Source organism: Nyctibius grandis, chromosome 5, assembly GCF_013368605.1.
Source record: "Nyctibius grandis isolate bNycGra1 chromosome 5, bNycGra1.pri, whole genome shotgun sequence".
Taxonomy (NCBI): Eukaryota; Metazoa; Chordata; class Aves; order Nyctibiiformes; family Nyctibiidae; genus Nyctibius; species Nyctibius grandis.
The window spans coordinates 34,577,312-34,603,691 of NC_090662.1; the positions used below are offsets into that span (position 1 = coordinate 34,577,312).

The 26,380-nt window shown below is 37.8% G+C and overlaps 1 protein-coding gene across 1 annotated transcript in view; it reads left to right on the plus strand.

The window, feature by feature from the left end:
• The window catches only part of CNTN1 (contactin 1), a 266,198-nt gene that overhangs the window by 208,427 nt on the left and 31,391 nt on the right, over positions 1 to 26,380 (plus strand). Inside the window, exons 15-19 of the mRNA XM_068400703.1 lie at positions 5,132 to 5,252; positions 9,946 to 10,104; positions 13,771 to 13,920; positions 17,459 to 17,529; positions 22,950 to 23,184. Coding sequence (XP_068256804.1) covers positions 5,132 to 5,252; positions 9,946 to 10,104; positions 13,771 to 13,920; positions 17,459 to 17,529; positions 22,950 to 23,184 — 736 coding nt within the window. The remainder of the gene's footprint in view (positions 1 to 5,131; positions 5,253 to 9,945; positions 10,105 to 13,770; positions 13,921 to 17,458; positions 17,530 to 22,949; positions 23,185 to 26,380) is intronic.

Consider the following 26,380-nt stretch of genomic DNA (forward strand, 5'->3'; position numbering starts at 1 on the left):
ACTAAAAAATTGGTGAAAAATGTTTAGATAGGAAAGCTCAGTTAAACACTGATGAGGAAGAAGAGGCTGTGTATGGATTGAGAAGAGGCTGTGTCTGGTTTGGAACAAAACGTGGGAGATGATAGGGTTGTGAGCTCATTCAGTACAGTTTGTTGAATATATTGAGGGGGCAGGTGACTGTTCGTGAAGCATGGCCAACCAAATCGACTGAGCTACTGCTTTCTTCTGAAAAACAGTCCCAGGACTCTCCAAAGGCACTGTCTCAATACATTGCTCTCAGTGCCTTGATGTATTAGGAAGACGCTTCAGACATGAGTGAGTTAGAAGTCACGTATTTTGGCTAGGTTTGGAGTAAAATTTAGAGGCAAGCGCCTAATAGTAACGTAGTGAGCATGGAATGAGATGGATGGAGTCAGTGGTTAAGAGCAAGGAGGGGAAGGAAAGCAGAAGACATAGGGCTGAGGGTGAAGCCAACAAGCAGCTCTGACAGAAGACTTTGAGAAAACCTATTATTAATCCACAGTGCTATTTCCAGCACAAAGAAATGTAATCTGTTTAAAGGATCAAGATATGCCAACTTCTATGCTAGAATGAAAAAAATACGCCACAAAATCAGTTGACTGTAACCTTATGTGCTTGTGAGACTTCACAAACTACCAAAATCCAGATACCATCCCTAGTTAGGTAGCAGGAGCTGAGAAAGCCAGGTGTGAGCACTACTCAGAGAAATGTAGTTTGCAGTGCATTTTGAATTTTCATCATCAGCCATAAAGTTGTGCACCACAAGTACAAGTGAACAAGTACTTAGGCTTTTTCTGCTGTTGGAAATGAAATAACAGGGCGTATTACCACAGGGATGCTGGTACGAAGCATAGTATCCTCAGGCATTCTCAGTGGTATGCTGAATGGGGAAGAATAATATATTTGTTGGAAATATTTCCCAGTCCACATTTCAGGGGTAGAATTAGCACTGTACTTCCTTTACATATAAATATAGTTCACTGAAGGAAGCGATTCTTCAGTGGGAATGACTCTCATCATTATCCTGCTGTTTTTTCTATTTACCCTTAACTTTCATGCCAGCTGCGGCGTATAAAACAAAGTGATATAAGCTGTCCTGTGAATAGGATTGAGACAATAGTGCTGCACTGTTGTCCCTGTGTCATATCTGATCTCAATAGCAGGAAAATAGGTATGATCACATTTACATTAACATTCATGAACAGCTGTTGGATTACCAGTTGTACTTGTATCTACCACATAGCAGATCCTCTACTGGCAGGAACAAAACAATTCACGTGAACTCATTTGGAGTTAATAATTTTAGGTACAGATAATAGAAGTGTTTTAAATTATTGTTAGCTTTGGAAAAGCTGATCTCATCACCAAGAATGCCATCTCTTCCACATCATTACTTCCTGTTGCTTCTCTTATCATCTTACCTCCACTGTGTATTAAAGGCTTCTGAAGCTTAGATGTCTCATATTCAAACCTGAATTTAAAAAAAAAAAAGACTCTGTCTCTGCTTACCAGGTTCTTCTGTTTCTGCCAAGCTATTTTTACTATTAAAAAGGGCTTGTTAGCTCCATACTAACATAAATTCCTTCATTGTCTCTGAGGTCCCAACAGAAGCAGATACTGCTTTCAGTCAAAAGACTAGATTCCTGTAAATGATTTTTCATCACACAGGGGCACGTTCTGATGGCTTTCAGTAATTTAGTGCACTGGCAAGGTGATAGTCAAAAGAGAACAGTATATCTCAGAAGTAGGTCATACAACGCTATTTTTGAAATCACTATTAAAGCATAAATATAGGCCTCATATGATGAAAGTCTTTGCTTGAAACATGGTAAATAACTGAGTGGTGAACCACAGATACCCTCGGAACATCCCTGAGTACAGCTATCACAATTCCCAGTCTGTGATTCAGTTTTCTCTGAGTTAAGGAAAGCATTTTTAAACTCAGCCAAGCTGAGGTTTTTGAATGAAAACATACAGTGCATTCATATCTAATTTGTGGACAGAATCTGCTGATGCCCATGCTCTTCATATGCTTGGTAAGCTCTTTTACCAACAAGAACTTAGGCTTCTTCTGAGGTATGGAAAGCTTCATCACCAACTGCATAAATCCTTGGTCCAGGAGAGCTTCTGAACCAACAAGCTACAATACAATATCTATGGTTTGTTGATTTTTAAATTATATTACATTTTCCTGTCTGTTTTTCATCATTTAGATTTTAAGACCAAGTTCCCTTAAGGGAAAGTAATGTTAGAGCAAGTATATGGGCACATCATTAATAAGTATAATAAAGTATTTTAATTAAAAAGTGCTAGCTTAGGAATTAATGAGTACTAAGACTATTAAGAATTTGTAATCATTTGTTATTGAAGTAATAATATGATTATGATAATTCTAATTTTATGTAGTTTTTCTAAACCTTATTGGTTTGGACAACCTTTGCTTATGTTTATTTGCAGATCAAAGTGCAAGCAATGATCAGAGGTTCACAGGCAGTATGGTTCTTTCTAGGATGACATTTAGTGTTAATAAAGATTTATACACAGCACTAAAATAGAGAATGGTTTATCTCTTTTATTAAAAACAAAAAGAACAAACCAAAGAAAAAAGCAGCCACTGAAAACTCCAGGAGTTTGAACTTCTGCAGCTTCTTTGTTGCATTTTTTTTGAGAAATATATCAAGAATATTGGATTGTTCAGTGATCCAGCTAATCTGTTTGATCATTGTTAATAGCACTTGTGTTGCCCAAATATTGAAAAGGAACCTGCATTTCTCTCTGACCCTACATGTCAATCAGCTGAAGTATGGCTAGCCAGAATTAAGCAGTTTCTTTCATGTGTGCTTGATTCTCCTTTTATCCTTTCAACGGTTTACCTCAGTAATTTCTTGAAGATGTGAATTCTTACGTTGGATCAAAAAAATTGGTGTTAACAGATGTCAGTTTGTGCTGAAATTTTACGCCAGCAGAATTTGAAGCTGGCAACTAAAATCCTCACTGGAGGTTTTATCTGGCTATTTTAATCTCCCCTAAATATAGACTCTAAACTGACATTCTAGTTTCAGAACATACGGAAAAGATTTAACCTTACATTTTGCCCCCCTCCTTTTCAAACAGGAACCATAAACTGGATGGCATAGCTTTGTTTAATTTCTTCGGAATATCTAAATGCAGAGACACTAATGACAGCCCATAATATTTGAGACTGTATTGAAGATCTTTGCTTCTGTGATGATGACACTAGTTCTTACACCTAAATATTTAGCCATTTTTTTTTTATGTACCATTTTGCATCTGAATCCAGTTTGCTCCTGCCTGTGAAGGTTTCTGGATTGCAGTGAGTTATCTCAGTGTTTGGGGTTTTTTTAAAAAATTGCATTTCTGAACAGTCTGGAGTGAGTTAGGGAATCTGAATGTTGCCCCTTTCAGTATAGTGTGGTATATATCCATCTGTTAACCTTTTGTAACATTTTGACTTTCATGAAAGCAATCAGATATATTTTGGAGAGAATGTTTGGGATTTTTCTGAAATACCTTTAAGACTAACACATGTATAACCCTGTGATTTAACCTAGGAATTTTTTTTTCTGGAATAAACTGCAGGATAAATAAGCAAAATATTTCAAGTGAGTTATTTTTAAACATTTATATGAATGTCTTAACATGAAATGTGTTTTTTCATTAAGAATAGCTATGGTGTATATAGTGGTCTCTGTTCTACTCCTTGTTTTACAGGTGCACGTCTAGTTACTCAGTGGGTTCACAGAAGTGTCACAGGACAGAAATACTTTATTCAGTTTGCCTGTCTGTAAAACCACAGGTAGCAGCAGATAGTGGACCTTATAGCCATCTGAAAACATAGCTCTATGTTTTCCCAATAGTCTAGCATTGGTGAAGAATGCTGAGGAAGGATTAAGGTCTGTGATGATGATGATGAGGGTATGAGCCTTGTTGAACACTAAATTACTTCCCTGGAGGCCCTGATGCCACTTGCCAGGGAGCAGCAAGAGCTGAGCCAGAGGTATGGCATGACTGGCAGAGCAGGGGCCTCGCCAGCAAGGGCCCTGTCCCACAGGGCCCCAGGGAGGGGAGCAGGGCAGGTGTGGTGGTGGCAGCCAGAGCCGGGCACAGCCCAGGGTGGCTGGGCAGGTCCATCGTGAGGAGGCTGGGTCGTGGTCAGGCTGGGAGGTCAGCTGGCCGCTCAGCAGGTCAGGACCAGCGGGGCCCAGGGCCAGGCTGGGCTGTGCCATGACGGGAGCTGTGGTTCTGGTGGGGCCCGGCAGGCAGCGTGTCTGCTCGACAGCAGCTCCCACAGCAGAAGGTCAGCCCTGGATGAGGCCTCTCTGTGGCACTGGCTGTGTGTGCCCCATCCCGGGCCACCCAGGGAAGGGGCCGCCCTGGACTGTGCTGTCCCGGAGCCGGCCCAGAGCCCTGGCAGCCCAGCCTCCCACCGCAGGGGTTACGGCTGCTGCCATCGTCCTGTCCATCGCCAACACCACTGCGCAGAACGGGGGCTGGCCTCTCCTCTCAGGAGCTGTGGCACATGTTGAACGTTGAACATTATTGTTTCCCTGCAGTTGCTGCATTGTAGTACCTCTTTGGTGCATCTTTATTTAGGCTGTGGTTGTAGCCTCTCTGCAATAAAAACATTCGTACTGCTTTAGGCTTGTAAAGGAAGAGGCAAACAGTATCCAACTCTGTCAGTAGGACTCCATGGCATGTAACCATACAAATGTGCATAAAAAAGCAAGTAATAGTGCAGAAAAATCATTTGACTGCTGTTTATGAAAAAATTCTTTACTAAGTTTAATGTTCAGATATCGGCTTCAAATAGTAAAAGGGTGATGTTGGCTTGTGAAAAAACATTTACCTTTTTAAGACATCTGTTTTTTTCATGTCCAGTAAAGAGCAGCAGCTCCTCAGGAAACACAAGACACTTTCAACAGCTGTCATATAAATCAGATGTATCTTTGAGGGGGATCCATGCTTGAAGAAAGCACTTGGTTTTTCAAAACAGCAACCACTGTATATCAGTTGGGAGAGACACGTGGATAGGTATCACATAGCTGTACAGGGATGTTTACCAGTCTCACTAAGTACTTTTTTGTAATAGATTAAATCCAACGGTGAGCTGCTCATTAAAAACGTTCAGCTGCGGCACGCTGGGAGGTACACATGCACCGCTCAGACGATTGTTGACAACTCCTCGGCTTCAGCTGACCTTGTGGTAAGAGGTAAGGCTCTCCACGTAAAACAGAAATGTGGCTGGTTTTCACCTAGATAAGCAGAGTGTTTCTGGTTGGTTAGAGTATTTTATTTCTCATCAAGAAATGACAGAAAATAAAATGAGAAGTGCATGAGCAGGTAAAGTCCTTAAAATCTACTCAGGACACTGATTCTATTCCAGACATTTAGATGTCTAACTGAGCATGTGTTGTCTGGAAAGCAATGAAGAATTTTTATTACGGGTATTTTCCTTATTTTGAAGTAATTTTTAGTTTAATTTGGTGTTCATTATTACAAATAGATTTTAGGTATCATTTCAATGTATCTACGGTGTAACAGTTTTAAGAAGCCACTTCTGTTTTCTCATAAAGCTTTATGGAATAAATTATTGTGTATAATACTAGACCTACATTAAAAGGATTCCTAGTTTTCAAATTACAGAAACCAGGATATTTGGAGTTAAGTTTGTCACTCCGTTGTTAACTGATTCATGTTTATTAAGTGTTACTGAGGTCTGAAAACACCGTGCTTGCTCATACAGTAGGTATCCTACAAGATCTTTTACAATGTGTGGTTTCAATAGCGTGAGTTAATTCATGTCCTTTGGGCATTTTACTCTGTTTTTTGCCTCCAGGTATAACACTTTCTGAAGTGCTAATGCTCTGTAATGCTGACAATTCAAAGCAGACATAACTTCTACTTGGGGCTGCATTGCTGTCATGTTTTGCCCCACGTTCCTGTTATACTATAGAGCTCTATAGCAGCTGAAGTATAGCTTGTGCCTTGGTTCTGAATTTCTGTCATCTGTGGATGTTGTGGACTTGACTCTTTCTGTATTTCATTTTCGCTGGGTAGTAACAGCCAGTGAAATGTGATCAGTTTTGGATGAAATGTCAAAGCAAGGATGATAAGTGGTCAAACTGCAGAATACCTCTGCAAAGAAACAGAAAAGGGTCTGTTCATGTGCCATAGTATTAAGTAGGCCGTTCCTTTTAAATATAAAAAGAGAGATGCGGTGCCTTATCAAGCTTCTGATTTTCCTTCCAACCCAGTAATTATAATTAGAATCGTTGCTCTAAGTTATGTTGTGGAAGAAATTAGCATTCGTTTTATGCTCAACATTTGGGTTTTAATACGGTGAACACAGTTATGCTTAATGCTGAGTAATTCTCACTACCATTTCTGTCACTGGAAGACTCAGCATCTTACAGGGGCAAGGTTAAATATCTGATGAAATATGACAAAGGTGGCATTATGGTTTCACTGCATTGACAGGAAGAGGTAACAGCAAAGTATGAAAACATGGAGTTAGTTCCAGCACGTAAAGGATAGCTGCTGTTGATGCAGGCATATGAAGAGATTTTGTCTGTCCACAAAAAAATTTAACAGTTCATATGGATTGTCCTATGTGATCACAGAGTATTAAAATTGCTGTTCTGTTCAGGAGAATTGCTAGTGATATTAGTACACTGAAGACTGTCAGGCCCCTGAGTGCACCAACAGGCCTTCATGGCCCTGACCAGCCTCACCCATGACACCCACCCATGCAACTGCCCATAGGCCCAGGAGCCCCCTTAAGCTCAGCCCTGGACCTTCAGCTCTGACTGGAGCTATGTTACAGATATGCCTGCTTCCAGATCTGTCTCTGGCCCTGCCTCCTGGATGGGCTTCAGACCTATGCTGTAGGTAGCTTGTCTCCTGGGTGGACTGCTTGGATATATGCAGTAGTTTGTCACCCAGATGCACCTGATTCATTGCTCGTGGTACCTAGGACTGCCGTATCAGCACCCGACTCTGCCCACTGTATTCAGACCCTGCAGGACTGTGCCCCATTGTTGAAGGAACTACCAACTCTGGGGTTACTCCTGGGTCCTGGCTCATCTTTCCTGAGGGAGCAGCTGGCCCTTGGTGTTTCCTGACACATGCCATTTTCAGAAACTTTGATAGTGAGATGAGAAGCTGTAAGAGATATCTTCTAAAGAATGAAGGAAAGAAAGATCTTGGGACTGATGAACCTTTCCATACCTTCCAGCTTGAGGGCTTCTGAAGCGAACAGCCTTGCAGGACAATGGGTCTTTCAGGCCTTACTTACCTGAGGGTGGAGAGTTGACTAACAGCCCTCATCTTAAAAATCAGCCCTAGCAACAACTTCTACTTTGTGCATCTTCTGTGAAGAGTAAGAGGCTGTTTCCACATGCAGTGATTTTATTCAGTCCTTACCTTGAAAGGGAGGTCCAAGGACAGCTAATTAGTAGCTTATTTTTCAATGCCAAGATTTGAATTTTAATAAAATGAGTAATCCAGTAGTCAACTGATGTACATTTTTGCAAGGATACTAAATGGGAACTCTTCTTGGATCTCAGGAGAAGAAACAATCAGGAATTTGATTGTCAAAATCATAGGCCATAGCCCAATAGATTGTGTAGAGTGGTCACGCTTATTTCTTTTTAAGCAATGACATATATAGTCTTTAAGGAACCAGTCTAAAGTTGAATACTTCTGGAGTCGGGAATGGAATTGCTTGCTCATTGGAAGGATAAATTCATTGAGACAGAGGAACAACGATATATGGTAGTATATATGTTTGATTCAGTTAATTTCATTTGAATCCTTTTGCTGAGATTTATGGAGAAAATAAAGAGTTCAAGAGCTGAATATACTTTTGGCATGCTGAGTGTTTAGATCTGACGTAGAAATCTTGTTCCATTCTTTTTGTTGAGTTGTTTTTGTTTTGGTTTTCTGTGGTTTCTCTGTAAATACTGCAGAGAAATATATCCTGTTCTTTCTTGTTGTTTTTTTTTAATATGCTCTGGGACTTGTTCAATCAGATTGTTGGATAATTACCTGAATCATGTCGGCATGTTTTTGTCTCTGAACGGGGAATCAGAAAATACTTCTCAACAGTTCTAATGCATTGTATCTGTTTTTACACAACAGTTAATATATATCACGTAACTGTATATCATATAAAACAGAAGCATAATAACAAAACCAGAGCAGTCAATATGAAAAGAATGATCTGAAAATATCTATAGGTCAAGTTTGTAAGTAGGTACTAAGCTTTGGGTTACAGAATTACTGCAGGTTTGAGGTTTTTTGGCACAGCTTACTGAACAGTCTGATGTCTTTTACAGATGAAGATTCCTATACTTATATAGGTGTGCGCCTGCATCATTCTCTTAGCTTTCTAGTCTATGAAAAAATCACCTGTGCCTGTTGATCTGCACATTGTAGCCTCTCTTCTGGGGACCAAGGCACAGCACAGCAACAATAAAAAAGTTACCCACACAAAGTAGAGGTGTGGGAACAGTAGTAATTAAAAGAAAAACTTTAAAAAATAAAAAAATGCATTTAGAAATATGCAAACATTCACTTCAGCAGGTTTTGTCTGTTATTATTGTTCAGAAATAAACCAGGTGAGGTTTGGTGAAGAGATGTAATACCATTTATTAGGTTTAGTGATACACCTGGAAAAAACAGGCAAGTTTTGGGAACAGAGGCCTATCTCTTCAAATCTGAAATACAACTAACAAAGCCAAATGTGGATTGAGAATAATTGCTGTTATTTTAACATAGCTATTTTAAGTAGCTGGTTTGAGCAGAAATAGTATTTAATACTTGAAAAGCATAGAAATGAGACTATGAACTAGTTTAGGATGAGCAGCTTCTACGTGTACTGATTTAGCTGGGTTTTGGGAGCACAGTAATGTGCCATCAAGCCAACAGCTGTATTTAGTTCCTGACTTTTTGTATTTACTAGAGCTATGAATTTTGAAATTAATCTTTGCAAGTATCTGTCTTTTGAAGAAAAATAAAATACTCTTTAGAAATTATTTTATAGGGCCTTCTTGAGGATCAAGAATGGAAGGGCACATGTAGTGTGGCTGTTTTGTGAAAAATGTTTTCCCTTTGACAGCTTAGTGCTTCTGTTCCTTCGTGGTGGTCTTTGTGGGATTATTCTGTTGCACAGAGGTTGCTTGATTTCAGCCATGTAGTGTGCAAGACTGCTTTTAGTTCCATGGGTGTAGTAGATTCCACATTTTGGCATGCATTTTTGAAATTCTTGTTGTGGGAAGGCTTTTGTTGAACTGTAGAGAAACATTGCCTAGTTCTGCTTTCACTCAAGTTATATTAGTCTGTAGGAAGTTTGAATCTGATGGTGGGCTTACCACACTGGGGTAATACGAAGGCCAAGAGAAATGTGAAGAGAACTATAGAAATGTCTTTCAAGGTATGGTTTTTCTCCAATATAAGTTACAAGATTTTCCGTATAAATTGCAATCAAGGCCAATATGGAACAAGCAGAAGTGCAGATTAAAGGTGGGCCACCAATAAGGTCATCATTAGGTGGAATTTAGGAGGAAGATTTTGTGTATTTTTTCTGACTCTTGAGTTCACTGTTGTTTGAAGAAAAGAGCAGCAACAGTTTCAAAGTATCTTTTTTTCACTTAAGAAAATCTCAATATTACTGCTTAGGCAGGAGTCATGGAAGTTTCTTTTGGTAGTTGTTAGATGCAAGAGCACTGATCCTCTGAATCACTCTGTAGAGTATTAAAATATATATATACGTTTTCAATCTGTTCCTAAGTAGAAAGTGACACTCAAAAGCCTTGTATCTGATACATACAAGTAGGAAAGTTAGTGAACTTTCATTTTCAGAATATTTAATTTGTGAATTGAACTACCAATTTATTTTCTCAGGTCCTCCAGGCCCTCCCGGAGGTATAAGAGTGGAAGAAATTAGAGACACTGCTGTAGCACTTACCTGGAGTCGTGGAACAGACAATCATAGCCCTATTTCTAAATACACTATCCAGTCAAAAACCTTTCTATCTGAAGAGTGGAAAGATGCCAAAACAGGTAAGAGTAATGCCAGAAGTAATAAAGTTAACAGATTTTAAAGTGTTTGATTGTTAGAAAGCTTGGCTAATAAGGAAACAGTCACAATAAAAGGAAACCAGGGATGCTATTAATGTCTGCTACTGGGTTTGGGAGCAGGTACCATCTTGTCAGTGTGTTGTGAACAGGTTTGTTCCCAGCACTGGGTGGGCCTGAGCTGATTATCAAGAAATACAGAAAAGAACAGGCCAGAGTTTTTACCTGTTTTTTGCCTCTTTCCTTGTTTCTTGAAGTGTTCCACATCAACTGCTAGAATCGTAAAAATGTATTTACATGTTAATTTGGATGACAGACAGGTGTCTTTCATTTCTGTATTTGTTATGCAGAAAGTTGGTTAAAATTGTGTGCTGTTTCCTGGGAGCAGACTAAGTTCCAGTTGTGCTAAAACTGGCACCCCTAGAGAGAACATAGCTAAGATTATCTTCCTAACCACTTGATGTCATCATTGTGCTACATAATTGCAATTGAGGAGGCACCTACCTGAACACAGGGCATGCTAATGTATATTTCTTTGCAAAATTTAACATAAATGCATAAGCTATGAAAATATTCTTAAACTACTAGTATCTTCAAATGCTTTATGAAGGATGGCATTGACACAAGATACACAGAATTCTCCTATCAATATGATCCATTATGCCACTGTAATAAATTATAACTTAAGTGCTTTTCTGTGGAATTAGGGCATCACATACTCAGCATTCCTAAATACTAGGAATATTAATAGTTTCAGCTATTGTCTTTCATTTAAGTTGTCCTTTGAAACTACAGAGATAGATGTCTAAGAAATAGACTTTGACATATTGAGCTGAAAATCTGTTACATTTTTAGAGTAAAAAGTTAAAAATACTACACCTACTGCCTTAAATCGTATTTCTCTTCTAGAATATGTAGTATATGTAGCTCTATTGTATATCACTACCTCCAACAGCCAGCGCTAGGATATGACTTATGTTGAAGTAGCTTGGAAAATAAAACTAGAAGTTTCCCCAGTCCCTTCCTGTCTCTTATATCCTGTTTAATAATTTCTGTAGAATAGATTTCTTTGAACTTTAAAAAAAATAATGTAGAAATTAGAGGTGTTCAAATAACTGATGATCTGCTTCAGTAACAGTATACGCAGGAGGGAGGATCCCTTATTGCCCTCTACAACTACCTGATAGGAGGTTGTGGTGAGGTGGGGGTCGGTCTCTTCTCCTGGGTAACCAGTGATAGGACGAGAGGAAATGGCCTCAAGTTACACCAGGGGAGGTTCAGGCTGGATCTTAGGAAGAATTTCTTCACTGAAAGAGTCATTAGGCATTGGAACAGGCTGCCCAGGGAGGTGGTGGAGTCACCGTCCCTGGAGGTGTTCAAAAAACATCTAAATGTCGTGCTTCAGGACATGGTTTAGCGGGCATGGTGGCATTGGGTCAATGGTTGGACCTGTTGATCTTTTAGGTCTTTTCCAACCTTAACAATTCTATGATTCTATGATTCTATGATTCTATGATTCTAGACAAGCCTCTGTTTTTTCAGGATAAATTATATTTTATTTCCTATCTTTTTTTTTTATTTTTATTTTTTTTAAGAAAAAGGAATTGGGAAGAAATGAGGTTATAGGAAGACACAGGAAGAATTTATAAACGGGATGTCAGCTCTGATACTGCTTCCTTTTGTGCTGTGTGTTACTGGAACTAGAAACATGTATGTAGGAGATACAAGTGCTGGATTCAGATCTTTGATCTGTCTGGTTAAGAGCAGACACTTGAACCCATCTCTCTCACTTCTCAGGAAGATTCTCTATTTGCAGTGTTATCGGTGTGATGGGATGCACTTCTCTGCATCTCTGAAGTTCTGCTTCACAGAATTAATGAGAGAGTCAATGAGACATGAAGTCAGACTTTGAATCTTATCCTGTAGCATGTTGAGTGGGATTCACATCTTGATTGGGGCAGGGAGGAATCTAGATTGTTGAATTCCTTTTTTAAGAAGCTAGCAGGAAATATACGAATTATTCATTTCTGAAAAGTTGAACTATTCTAGCATTTTTAAAATCATTGCTTTTTCATTTGAACCACATCTGAGTAATTTTGATTAATAGATGGTGCCCTCAAAAAATAGGTAAAATCACCATAGTAGCCATCACTGGCACCACTGCCAGCTTTTACTTAATTTCTGGGCTCCTCCCAGTTTGGCTCAGTGTTCGCTTTCATATGAAAGAAGCATGGTGAACAGTCCAAACTGATCTCTCATCAGTGTTTAGTCTATCATTGAATGCTGCTAATTTTCAATGTGTCTAACAAAAAAATATACTTTGGCATCGCACCTTGGAAATTTTGTTGTTATTATTGCTACTACCATTATTCCCAAACCAAATAATTCATCTCAGGTTGCATAATATCAAGTGTGTTTTATGAAAGAAGTGTATTCTACTTCACAGTATGGAAATATGTATGAATGAGTTATGTAATAAATTGTTTACATTTATGTTGCTCTTTCCAGCTAAGAGGATCAGATTCTCATCATGTTGAGTATTCACAATATTCTGGGAATTTGTGGCACAGTAAGATTAAATGAAGAGATTGAAAGTAGCCCAGGAAAAGGAATGCCAAATTTATATCATGGCTTGGATGCCATAGGAGGTTTGCAATGGCTCTATTGACTGGACAGAAAAACAATTTGAGTAAGGATGAGGGAGGGTGGTGGGCCAGTGAAAAGAAAATTGAAAGTGTTTTTCTTTCTCCTTCAGAGCCTCACTTTGGGTTGAAAAATCTAATGATCATTAGGTAAAGGAAAGTTTTGTCACCATCCAGTGCTTACACTGCCTTGCCTGGGTCTTTTTGCAGCCATTGCATTCATATTTTAATTCCAAATCAGCTGCCTTCCCAGTGCAGTGTATCTCATTTCTCATCTCCCTCTGAACCCAAGACTAATTTGACAGACAACTCTTGGCCCACGCAATAAACGAAAATCCTTTGTCTTTCTATAACTGCAGCCAGCCATAGAAACAACCCCTGTTGACTGTGAATTGTAGACAGAGAGTCATGAGTTGTTACACATTTTATTTATGGTAAAGAAGCTCATCCTTATGACTAATAAGTCTTTTCGCAGGAATTACAAGAACACTTACCCATGTTGGATCAGAACTAGATAGCAAGTTGTAACATGCTTGCTAATAAGGAGCACCAAAATATGACCACATTTTATAAACCACTCTTTATCAATTGATCAAACCCTACATTTGCACTTGTCTAGCCCTTGTCTATATCATGAATTTTTATTTTACTGTTTTTGCATTCCAGATTTCTCATTGCATTTGTCTGTGGGTAAAATGAAATTCTACAACTACAATACGTAATTAGTAAGGATACCTCATAACTATATGTACTTCTTTTGCTAGTTCACACCCAGTTAAAACTTACAAGTCTATAAGGGTTTATCCCAGATAGTGTCATAGTTCCCAAATTCCCAGTCACTGCTTTGAGTACTCCTTGTAAAATAGAGTATTCCTAATGTAAAACATCGTTTCCTTCAGTTGGTTACATCTGGTGGCAGAATAGTGGTAGTTTTCCCAAAATCAACCACATTGGTGGCTGACCTTATTGTAAAAATGCTGTTTTCTAAAGCGATTTCTTTTTTTTTTAGAACCATCAGATATTGAAGGAAATATGGAATCTGCTACAGTGATTGATTTAATTCCATGGATGGAATATGAGTTCCGGATAATAGCAACAAACACTTTGGGGACAGGAGAACCTAGTATGCCATCACAGAGAATTAGAACTGAAGGCGCTCGTACGTAAACAGAATATGTCAAGTTTTTTAATGTGCCTCTTAATTTTCACATTTTTATTAATCAAATTTGTAATTTTTTTTTATTTGAAAAAAAGCACTTTATAATATGTAAGTCTAGAGAATATATTTTCAGCCACACACTGCTATAGATTTTAGGAAGCAAATACCAGACTGTCCAGATGTGATAGCATCAAAGCAGACAGGAAGGAAACACTGTGATACAAACAGCAAATTTGCCTCTGTTGCTGAAACAGAATCATACTGTAATTTTCAGAGATCCCCCACTGTATCCATCAGTCAGGTATGTATGAATGCATGCACATGCATGGGACCAGCGTACAGGACACAGGAAAAAACATGCATGTGTTTAACAAGGAAAATGTCCATTTGCTGCTTGGTTTGTATTCTAACTAAAGAATACATGATAGGATGTGTGTTATACTGGATAATGCTGTGATTGAAGGTTTGGTCTTGTGTCTTCTTATGCCATGTCAAAGATGTGACATTATCCAACACACATATGCCCTTATCAGTCTAATTGCTAAATGTTAAATCTCAGAGCATATTTAAGGATATCCTTTAGGCTCATTTTTAAATGAATCCTTTTTAAAATGAATTCTCCAAAATGAGGAATTAGATGTTATTATTCAAGATAATACATTCTGGTTTGACTGTACAAAGGAGATAACAGCAGTGCTCTAGGAAGTGATGTGTCACTGCAGAAAGACTGTATCCAACAAAGCCTTTATACTAGTATATCCTCCTTAACACATATTAGCACCAATGTGCAACCTATATATACTTACAATTGTTGTCCCATAGCTTGAGATTTGAAACTAGAAAATGCAAACCAAAGTGTAAAAATTAATTTTTGCAATTACACCGGCTAGGTCATTGCTGTGATTAGATAGTATTTTCAAAATAAAAAGTATTTGCATTGCAAATTTCAAAACATTTATTAAAGAAGTCCCACATTTGGTCCATTAAAAATTTTGTTGCTTAGGAAGAAAGGAAATACAAATTGGTTAAATTAATCTGAGCAAGGAAGGAAAAGCCATGGAACTTTAACGATAAAGTAGAAGAAAACTACTGCCTATAAAATTGACGATTGGCATCGTATGTTTTATGACTCAACAGCTGTATTTGAAGGCTTGGGAATCTAAATGAGAAATCGACACATGCTTCTTGGAGTGCCTGGTGCACAACAGATATTTTTGAAATATCAGAAAAGAGACAGAAAGGGAGAGGAAATAATGCTCACAGGTGGAATAGTGGTAGTGTCCTGCAGTTTGCAGTTTGCCACATTCATGGTACTTGTTCTAAGCTCCCCAAAAATGGCATATCCTCCAGTTTTGTAGCAGGATGCAATGCTTTTGCGAGAGTTAGTCTGTTTAGGCTGTTGTCTGATTCCCCATGCACAGCATCATTGTCATCTCTGGCAGACTGTGAGGCATTTTTGGTGAAACAAAGCAAAATGTTAATGTAGTCTTCTCAGGCATCAGTCAGCACTTCTTGCCATGCCGAAATAGGGTATAAATCAGTAACAGTTTGCAGATGAACTTCTGTGCCCAAGTGCATTTTCTGCCAGGAGATGGAATTTGTTATGAGCAGCAACAATAGGATTTGGGTTGCACTGTCAACTTCCAGAGTACTACAGAACCAGTACTGAGTGTGCATTTGCATGTAAATCTGAAGAAGGTAAATATTTTATTGTACAAACAACAACCCATATCCACACATTGTGGTTATTTTTAACATTTGTTCTGTGTTGAACAGCAACAAACAGTGCTGCGTCTTTGTTGAACTGTATGAGTGACAAATAATGTCTGTTAAACTCAAATGTTATCAGTCTCTTTTTCAGTTTTGAAGTCTCTCTTCTTTTAGATAACTGTAATTTCAGTAACATTTTTATTAGCATGCTAAGAATGTGTGCTATAATTTTTCTTTTTAATGAAATTGCTTGCTTCATCAATAACACATTTCACAGTGGTTTCTTGAAATTCTATGGATCAAAGTCTGCTTTTATGTATTTTATCTTCTGGATGCATTAGGATAATTGTCTAAGTATAGCTGTCTGAATTAGTAACCTGGTTTTAACAGAGACAGAAATCTGGGTTTAATGGTTGAGAGAATGAGGGAGATTCTCTTGAAGACATTAGACAGTCTTTTTTCTCTTCTCTGGCAGCCTGTGTATCTTCTTTGACTCCTTAAGCATTCTAGCAAACCTCTGCTTCTAACAGCACTAAAGTCATATGTTTATAATAGATAGTGTGACTATTGTGTATTTCAGTAGTAACAAGGTTGAGTAATAAGTTCAAGCTTCCTCTTGATTTGTCATGATATGTATGTTTAGTCTCATTCTCCACTGATTTGTTTTCTGGAAGGCCAGAAATAAATAACACAAACCATGCACTGAATGCTGATTTCAATTTCAAATTTATTGTTACATATTTTAATCTTTTCTCAAAACATTAATTCTCCTCTGCTTTGTGTTTCTTCTCAGCTGACCCTCAGAGGGTCTCAGCAAACATCTTATTTAAACAGTAGGAGAGCACTTAGGAATTATCCCCTTAGTATCTTGTGACATTCACTGATTAGGGAAGAAAATCCCTGATCATATAAGAATTTTTAACACAAAGAACATGTTCAAGTAGATAGGGCATGTAGCTAATGCATGATCACCTGGGGCATATTTAATGCACTGTAGGTAGGCCATCAGTTTTCAGTGGTACTATGTGTGTCCTCAGTATTGAGTGACAACAAATACATACACAAACACCATAGAGGGTAGCAATAGAATCGTAACACATAGTGCAAAGAGTCTTACAGATACGAGAATAAAGGAATGATTTGTAATGGAGTCCGTGAGAGTATCCTGCTTTACCACTCAGCTGTGCACTAATGATAGATCAACAGATTTTATTTCATTACACAGAATATCAGTGTAAAATGCAATTAGTAAATTACTAAGTGCTACTCCAGCTTTGCTTCTGAACATCTACCCATTCTGAAAATGCCAATCAAGACAACACGTGTCATTAATCTAGAACAGGATTAGGATGCCAATGCTTCAAAGATTTATCCATGTGTTTAACATTATACATTGTGAGTAAATCCACTGAAGTAGATGGAACTAATCCCAGTCTGTTAAGGTAAATACATGTGCAAGTCCTGGGTGCTTGAGCCCTTGGCATACCAACATCTGAGGAAGCACAAGAACAATACACAGTGCTTCTCTTAAGACCTATGAGGAGTGTTCCATTTCTGAATATTCAATTAAATATTTGTAGAGAATATGGCTAAAAAGAAGAACGATTGATTGCTAGCTACAGTTAGAACTGGCACGTTTCCTGCAGCATTGCTATACATTAGTCTTGGCAAGACCACGGAGTCTCACAGCTATTACAGACTATCATAATTTTCATTGTGTGTGCCACGGGTGCTCAGTGGCCCTGCTGGTAAAAAGAAAAGTAAATAGTGATATTTTTACTGACTGCATATTTTGTAGTCATTTTTCTTGTCTGTTCTCTTTTTCTAGCACCTAATGTGGCTCCTTCTGATGTTGGAGGAGGGGGTGGAAGCAATCGAGAGCTGACAATAACATGGATGGTAGGTATTGCACTGAGACAGCATGAAGCCTATACTTCCTTGCATCTGATCTTGCCCCTCCTGAAACCTATGGATGGTTTGTCACTAGCTCCTGTGAGAGCAGGATTTGTACACAGTATATAAGTTTTCAGACTTTTCTCATGAAAATACATAAAAAGGAATGAGGACAATGATATTTTAGGTGTTTATGTATTGGACATTTCTAAAATATGATCTAAAACATTCTCTGAGTATATTGCAAAGAGATTGAAACACATACTGACTATGATAATGCATTGATGTAACTGCATTTGAAAATTCTGCATATTGTATCTTTCTTCAAGACTTTTTTTAAGTTACAACATGAATAGCATGTAGATTTGCTTACTGCAACTGAAAGGTCTTAATTATGACTTTAATGTGCTGTGCACAGATTTACAGGCTTTATTAAAAAAAAAGAAAATACATTGCCATTCTGTAAACTAGCCTGTCACAATTATTAACTGGAGTTTTAAGGAAATTCTTGTGTATTGACACTTTATGAGTTTTATTTTATGCTGCTGTGACTGGTAACACAAAACAAAGTTGCCTCATACCACAATTTTGCCATTCTTTGATATCTGCATACTGATGATGTTATTCTTTTCCTCCAAGCCATTAATTTTTCTTTAATGATTATGTATTAAGCAAAACAAAGAAAGGAGAAGGGGACAGAGATAAAATGTTAATCACAAAAATAATGGAATGAAAAGTTAAAAAAATTACAGTGTTATCAAAAAAGCTTTTCAGTAAGCAAAGTATTTTGAAAATTTCATCTCTCTCATGTACCATAGGTATTCAGCCCATGTCTTTAAAAAATCTTATTTTGTCTTTAAGAAATCTTGTATATATAGCTATATATATAAATGCTGTCTTCATTCTGGTATTGAAGCAATGGTTTTTAAAATTTACCTGTACTGTGGGGAACAAAATGCTTCTGAAGAGGGAAGAAGGGAAAAGAGACAAGAAGATAGGAAGAAAGCAAAACCCAGAACAGGAGAGGATAAGAATTCATAAGCAAAGTTGTTGTGTAGGCAAACGTTGCATGGAAGACAGAGTTAAAGTCTTTTGAAGGGTATTTGGGAAAGCTAGGGAGGAGAAGTACAGCAAAAAACACCCTATCATCTGATTCATGTCACAGCCTATGAGTATCCAGCAAAAACAGAGTTACAAAAGCATTACCTCTGCAAAGAAAATGATTAAATGTTATGCTTGAAAAAGTTACCGAGTTTATCTTGCTATTGACCTCTCTGTGCACCTTCATAAGGCTCTGAGGCACATAAGGCACATTATGCCATTTGTGTCTTTTCAGGAATAGTTTGTTTCAGTGTAGCAGCTTATTTACCTCTATGAAGAGTGCTTTTTCTTGTGCGAAGTAATATAAAGATGACATAATTCCAACAGCAACTTTGTCATTGTTGTATAGGGATCCTCTTTATGAATGTACAAATTTTAATACATATGCGTATTTCTTCTTTTTATACTTAAGGTTGGTCATACCTCTTTGGAAAAGTTCTCAAGTATGACACAAAAATAGTCAGCCATATGTTTGAGCTATCAGATATGGGCTTTCCTGTTTGGGTTAGTTGTTTTTTTTTTAGTTCATTTCAAAATATTTATTCAATCTTCCTAAGTACTTTAGCAATGACTTTACCTAAAGAAAAAATTTCTAAGTTTCTGAAAAAGGATCATCTACACTTCTTTTAGTTCCACTAACAATAGGTTAGGAAGTAGATGTATCCTAATTGGTTTGATTCTGATCTGTCTTTATTTTTGAAGAGCAAAAGTCAAATAAGAACACATGCAATGGACAGTTGCACAAGACCTAGATTATTTTATTATTTCTTCACAAGTGCTGTCTTATAAAAACTTTAACAAACTACAGAGCTACTTCTTGCATTGCATGTAAAGACCCATACTCGTGGCATTTTCAATGCAGTGGAAACTTGGCTGTGACCAAATTAAAAAAAGAAAATTATAACCAGGAGAGTAGTGACTAATGCAAGATCTGATGTACAAGATCATTTCAGTCTTTCCTATACACCCAAGTAGATTTATATTCCAATTATTTTTCTTACCTAATGTCATGCTTTTTACATCTGTTCTGTAATGAGTAGCTCGTTTAGTCAGACAAATTAAGCATGGCTTCAAATATTTACTTCCCAAGAATCTTCCACTACTATGTCTAGCAAGTGTCTTTGAATTGAGGCATTAGATTTACAGAGCCTGTCTGACAGACAACAATATATCTATCTGTAAGACTAACATAAAGGTGTATATTGATTCCCCCAAATGTGCTGACATTTGCATATGCTAGTCAAAATAGTCCTTAATTAAGAAGAGAAGAACAAAATGTATGGCAGGTTCACATGTTGCTGCCAACCCCCTTTCAGCTTTTGCTATGATTCATAAGCCCAGGTTGAATGAGACAGACAGAGATGCAATCAAAGCTCTTCTAAGTCTTGTTTTGAAAGAAGAACTGGGAAAGAGAGCTAGGAGTGGCATACCCATTCTTCCTCATTTTTCCCTATATGTCTTTCCCTCTTCCGTTCTGTTTTTCAAAGTTTTAAGTGGATACAACAAACTATGCAGCGACTTAAATCTACTTAATGTGTGCAGCCATAGGAGGGCAAGCTGCTTTCAACATTTTATTTAAGACCTTCCAGAATATAATTTTTAAGTGCCAGTCCTGGCTTTCTAAAGTTTCCTCTGGCTGAAAATCATTCTGAGACTAGGGCCGCATCCAGGCTGCTTACTTTGGCATATGAGATAGGATTCTGGTTTATGTTAAGCAGCTACATACAACGATAGATTCAGAAGACGAGCTATTGAAGGTGATCCAGTCTGTGAAATCTTCTACTTTTTGAATTGCAAGGTGCTTATGAATCTAAACTTAGGTACATGAAGGTACGTTAGCTCTTCTGGGAAACTAGGTATCCAATTGTCATCTGATCTCCAGTCAGACCTGAGGTAGAAAACAAACTAAAAGACATGAGCTATACCTCATCCAATAGGTACACTCAGAATATGCCTGATATACCAAAAATTAAGCACATAAAATAGATTTTCTAAGGGTTTCTTTTTCTTCATAGTTGATTTGTAGTTAAAGTCTTTGCCTGGTGGCTTGTGGTGAGCGTCATAGCTAGAGACCAAATATCCATCTCCTTTTTGGCATGAGGGGCTTCTTGAATTTTATCTGTTGGCAGTCATCTTAATTACTAATTATACTTAAGTCATTCATATGTTCTCAGAAGTCTTGTTGTAGGTAGACGGGTATCTTTCCACCATCTAAAGCTCCATTATAATTCAGAATCAACATATACCAGCATTTCACCTGTGTTCCCCAGAAAAGCCGAAGAAGTTATGTATATAGAGACCTGCAGTCAGCCGCATCAGTCAGTTCTCTTCTGCAACATGGAGTCATGGTTAGAGTACTTACCCAGGAAGCAAGAGGCACTCAGTCCGGAAGGTTCTCCATACATATCCCTTGTTCTAGAAGGGTGCTCTAACCATAGTCATGGTGTGCTGAGGCCACTTTCCAGTTTGTTATTGAACTGAACCACTGTTCTGCTAGAGATGCAGTTAAATATGGGGAAAAAGAACAGCAAGCAAGAGGAAACCTACTGGTTACTGAACTCTGCAGATGGTAAATCCTGTTGGATTCTTGCTTGTATCTAGTGATGATCCCATGCTCAAGCACTGGTGTCTAGAGAGCTTCATCTAGAACCAGCTTTCTGTCCTCAAGCAGCTGAAGGCTGCCTGCTTTTAATATTGCTGCATTGTTATTCTTGTGACTTTAGCACTGATGTTGCAGAGTGGTGAAGCTTTACAGCAGCAACTCAGAAAATGGGATGCAATGGGATTTGATAGCTGGCACACCTGGGACAGGGGTCAGTTAACCTTAAGCTGAGTAAAGTTGGAAGTCCCAGCCTTTGGTCTAATTCTGTACATTTCTCTTGGAAGCTTTGCCATGAAAAAAAGAAGTTCCATCATTGTTCATATGTCCTTATCAGACATTTTTCAAGTTTGCAGTTCCGATATCTGTGTTTGCCTTAATTTTTTTCTTCTTGTATTTTGTATACTAGTGTTCTAATCCATGTGTTACGTTTCTGAAGTCAAAACTTAAATGTTTCTATTGTTCCAAAAATTCAATGAGTTTTCACTAGAACTTTCTTTTTCAGAGACTCTTTGGATTTTCATTCTAGCTTCAGCAAGTAGGAACGTCAAAATTTCTGAACTAGGGTTTTTTTTGGCTTGTTCCACTATTAACATCTAAGTTTCATAAATCCTTGCTCAGAGTATCTCCACACTTGTTGGCTGAAGTGCTACAGTAGTGGGCAAACACCTAAGGAGAATAATTGCTTTCTGTTGTACTGCTCCAGGACCTTTGCTTCAAGATAAGCTATTTCATCTCTGTGAGGTTTACAGTATGGGAAAAGGTGATGCAGGAAGTTTATTTTCAAAGGATGCTTCTGATCAGCGTTCAGATGCACTGATGAATGACATGATTTTGGCCCGTTGGGTGCATTGTCTAACAGTTGTGGTAAAAGCTCCATGGACTGAGGAGGGATCACAGAATGTAGAGCTTTGGTAAATGAAGCAAAATTCATTATAGCAGATGGTCTTCCATAATTTTATATTTTCCAGTATTCCTAGGTATAGGAAATCAGCTATAGTTTTAAGAAATACTTTGGAGAGGTATCTTTAATGCTCATGCTGAAAGTGGGAGTCATTTCACTTAAAACTTTTACCAGTTAGAAGCTTGGTAGATAGTCTAAACCAGCAACTGGACCCCCTCCATCATCAGTGAAAAGTAGTAGGATGAACCTTTCTGTGAATGTGTCCATCTCTCTTCATCAGCTGTGCAAGTTGCCTAGGTGACCAACTCTAGGTAGATTAATATAATTTAGGCCAGCCACGTAAATTTTCTCTTCTGTCTCTCTGTTCCACAAGAATATCTATCTCCACACATGCACACGGACCCATATACTTGCATAGCGTATCTGTGTTCCATATCCACTGTCACTTACTCCTTGAGAAAGCCCTTTTTGCTAGCTACAGCTGACAACAGTTTTAGTACACAGTCATTCTGGGTTTCTTTCTGTAGGAGTTAACATAATGTGTCTTGCACTGAGTTTGTATGAGGAACAAGTTCTTAAAATGTTTTGGTAGCAGAAACTACTGCAGATCTGCATAATGAAGATGGTGTATTTTTAAAGGAAGATGATGTATTTTTAAAGGGGGGGGGAGCAAACTGTAGAAGCAAACCAGAAGAAAATGGAACTTTAGTTCAGTGTTTTTAGAATGCACCTATCAATACTTTCTGTATTGCATGTATTTCATTAGAAATGTACTTGTTTAGTTGGCAACAAAAGGTAATGTTTTATCTTTTGCCTCTTTAGCCTTTGTCAAGAGAATACCACTATGGCAATAACTTTGGTTATATAGTGGCTTTCAAGCCATTTGGTGAGAAAGAATGGAGAAGAGTTACAGTTACTAATCCTGAAATTGGCCGGTATGTCCACAAGGATGAATCAATGCCACCTTCAACCCAGTACCAAGTAAAAGTGAAAGCTTTTAACAACAAGGGGGATGGACCATTCAGTCTCACTGCTGTCATTTATTCAGCACAAGATGGTGAGTAAAGGTTCCAGATAAGTTTTACACTGAAGGCCCGGGTCATCGCTACCAACATCAGTAGAGAGAACCAGGTCCTTGACACTGATTTTTAGAGCAACACATGCCTTCAGCAAGAGGGTGTATATTGCTCACACAAAACACTTGCAGTTGTTCTGAATAAACAACTTCAGACTCTGCTTTCTATGTGATGCAGAGCTCCTGGTTGTGCTTGCTGTTAATGAGCAAATACACAGAAGCATTCAAAATTCTTCACACAGATTGTTAAAAGATTTTAGAATTTAAAACAAAGAAGAAATTCTGATCTTCATATTGGTCACCTAAACATTTACATCATTATCCAGCAATATCTCTGTGATCTTAATACATGTATTTGCCATATGTGTATTTTTTTTCTTAACAGACCACACTAAAACCTATTATTCTGGTAGATCAGTATCAGAATTTAGCCCAAACTTGTGAAGGAATAGTAGTTCAGTTGTATCTAGTTATATTTCCAGCGTGCTTAGAGTCTAATATAAATTATCCCTGCCACATTCTTTATTCTGGTTTGGATGTTAGAGCTATCAAGTGAATAATTTAATGAAAACCTCTCTGACATTTCACTAAAATATTTTTCTTAATTCTTGCTGGAGTTATTTCACATGCTGTGATCTTTAGGATTGAAGTTTAAATGAAATTTCCAAACTTAGCAGGCAAGAGACAGTACAAGAAGAAAGTTTACCTTAAATCAGAATAAATATATACAACATTCTAATTGCAACATAATCACTAAAGCTTGTTTTAAAAAAATTTCATTTATTAATTTCTGCCAGAAGCCCAAAGAAGAATTACTCGCATTTTTCTTTCCATAGAACAGATTCTCCTTCATAAAGTCAACAGATCCAGACCAAAGAGCCAAGAGGAGGGATACGATAACAAGGCCACATTCACACACTTCCGACGCTGTTCTTTACTCTGTACTTTATGTTCGTGATTCCCATTACCACTAATGGGAACTTTGCACTCAAATCGCCCACACACAGAGAAAAGATAACATAGTCCTTTTGTTTCTTACAATAATTCAGGATTCAAGCTAGCAACACTTAGCTATCTGAAGAGGTTAATACTAATCCTTTTTCTCAGAAAAGCGTACCTTGGGATATCATCTTCAACAGCTGCTGCAGCAACAGAAGGGTTATTTTTGTAATTGTATAAATGAGTTAGTAAATAGCTACGGTGTAATAAAAGCCGTATCTGCCCAATCACATTTCAGTATCCATCCTTTCTCAGAGACATTATCGACAGCTGACTGATAAGCTCCCACATGTTTATGTTAGGATTATACTAGCCATATCAGGGATGGCAGTGTGTTTGTATAGCTCTCTGAGTTCAGAGACATGGCAGAGCCTAGTAGCTCCAAAAGACAGAGGAAAAGCAAATGTTCAGTAGTGCCGGCTTCCAGATAAAGAAATCACTTCAGTGGCTGCTGCTGTTCTAACACAGACTTTAGTGAAGTCCAGGCACTTGATAGAAACACTTGTGGTTCAATGATGCCAGATGCAGGGAGCAAAAGGAATGTAAGCTCAGTGAACCTACTTCTTTTCTTTGATTTCAAGCACAAGAGTCACCAAAACAGTCAGATTCACGGTGCTGCTCACAGCTCCTGTGCAGAGCTATGATCCTGACTACTGACCATATCAAATCCAGGAACTGCAGGGTGGGTTAGAAGGAATTTTTCCAATAGGTATAATGAAAGTTATTCCAATGAAAATTCTGCAGAGCTTTCTGCTGGCATCAGGACTTGTACAAAGTCACCTCAGTACCTTCTAGTGTGATTACTGGCTCCTAGCCTTAACGTTGTACAGTTACGCTTAGTAGATAATTTTGTGATGATCACTATGTTTTCAGTGAAGAGAACATATTGTGAGTCCCATGTGATTGCTTCTTTTATTGCTAGGATTACTGAATTAGAAGGCTGGAGAAAAGCAGCTGTTGTCATCTTCCTGGCTCAGGAGAGACTGCAAAATATAGAACATAAATGCCAAATAGGGAGATAAATTATCTGGAGCTCATAAACAAGCATAAGCAGATGAAATATTGTTTAGAGTATTGTATCAGCAAAATCCCTGGGAGCTGGAACTTTTCAATATGAAACATTTTGGCAAATTCTGTAATTGATATTTTGGAGAAGAATCTGACAGTGGTTTGGGAATAGATTAGATGATCACATCTATTCCCCCTGTACTTCTATACATCTGAATCAGCAAAGCGATATTACTAGTGTCAAACAACACCTCAAACGTATTAGTGAGATTTTAAAGCAATATAGTCATACATTATTCCATAAGGATATGTATGAATATACTTACATACATAAATATAATTACAATATTTCCCCTAAGTTGTATATTTTGTAATATATCTATGTGTGTCTAGTTGTAACTGTGGGCATCTTTACTCACTGTAGTGACTGGGGAATTTTTGCGTTCCCATGTGTTTTAAGCCAAGTTCCGTATCGGACAACTACTAGTCATACCTGCCTTTGCTAGTAGTGAGTAATGGTTGCTAGTAATGAGTGCACAGGCCTCTTGCTTATCTAAATTCCTGTCATTGTGAAAACAATTTTGCAATAATGTATCATTTTTTAATTATACATTTGCATTATTAACAGTCATTGAAAGACAATTACAAAAGGTAACTTTGCATATAAGATTATTTTGTTACCTAGGATACTTTTAATGAGAGATGTAACTGATTTTTTTCTTAACAGTGGCTGTTTTGATGCATAGTTGACTGGATGCCCAGTTGGAAGATTAAGTATATGAAAGCTTTCCTCAGCTCAGGCTGCCATGACTGTCTGTTGCAACTTGTTTCAAAAGATTTGCGACAGAGAACTGTTCTTAGCTTGGAAAACTTTATCTTTTATAGACATTGCTAAGTTTATGCCTTTTTAAATTCCTTACCTCACTTGAAATGCAAGCAGCAGTGAAATTAACAGCTTCTTGTAATGAAACTAGAACTTAATATTCTAAGCCCTGAATAAAAGCATATCACATTATAATGGTCTGTATTCTGCGTTGGCTGCTGTCCAGAACTAAGAACACAAACAAAATTGACTGTGTGATGTATGCCTGATAGAAGGGTGCTCTTGGATTATTTCACACCTGTGTTCAAGTTTATATGTGCCACTGGCCAGCTCTGTATCTAATATCTG